This window comes from Eimeria mitis, genomic scaffold (genome assembly GCF_000499745.2).
Source record: "Eimeria mitis Houghton genomic scaffold, Emh_scaff907, whole genome shotgun sequence".
NCBI lineage: Eukaryota > Apicomplexa > Conoidasida > Eucoccidiorida > Eimeriidae > Eimeria > Eimeria mitis.
The window spans coordinates 2802-3507 of NW_013576675.1; the positions used below are offsets into that span (position 1 = coordinate 2802).

A 706-nucleotide genomic window follows, 5' to 3' on the forward strand; every position below is an offset into this window, starting at 1 on the left:
AGCTGACCTTTTGCGTGACGATTCTGGGTCCTTCTTCCTCCCACTCTGCCTTCGTTATCCACAGATGATCCTAAATTAAATAAATATAAAAATAAAAATAAATAAAAATAAATAAATATAAATATAAATTTATACAAATATAAATAAATATAAATACATTTAATAAATTATATAAATTATATCACCAGCAGCAGCAGCAGCAGCAGCAACAGCCGCAGCAGCAGCAGCAGCAGCAGCAGCAGCATACCTGCATGGGTCTGAGTGAAGGCTGACAGAAGCAGCAGCAGCAGAACCAACAGCAGCAGCACCACCACAACCAGCAGCACTACCACCACCAGCACCATCAGCAGCAGCAGCAGCAGCAGCAGCAGCAGCAGCAGCAGCAGCAGCAGCAACATACCTGCATGGGTCTGAGTGAAGGCTGACAGAAGCAGCGGGCCCCCAACCAAACTAAAAAATGTCGATCATCAGGCGCAGATACATTTACAATAGAACGAGCTTGTGGGGGAGATGTATTTTTTAGTTCTTGCTCTAACCTATAAAATAAAATAAAAAAAAAATAAATAAATAAAAATATAAAATGTTTAATTTGTTATATTGCTTTTTTATTTATCTATTTATTCATGTATTTAGCCTTTTTTTTCGTTAGTTGGTTGTTTTTTTTTTTTTTTTTTTTTTTTTTTTTTTTTTTTTTTTTTTTTTTTTT

General features: G+C 35.7%; 1 protein-coding gene across 1 annotated transcript in view; it reads left to right on the forward strand.

The window, feature by feature from the left end:
- EMH_0025110 (uncharacterized protein) overlaps positions 1 to 706 on the forward strand; it is a gene marked incomplete at both ends in the record, with an annotated part of 2755 nt that overhangs the window by 1528 nt on the left and 521 nt on the right. Inside the window, 2 exons of the mRNA XM_013502400.1 lie at positions 1 to 14; positions 268 to 408. Of these exons, the coding sequence (XP_013357854.1) occupies positions 1 to 14; positions 268 to 408 (155 nt within the window). The remainder of the gene's footprint in view (positions 15 to 267; positions 409 to 706) is intronic.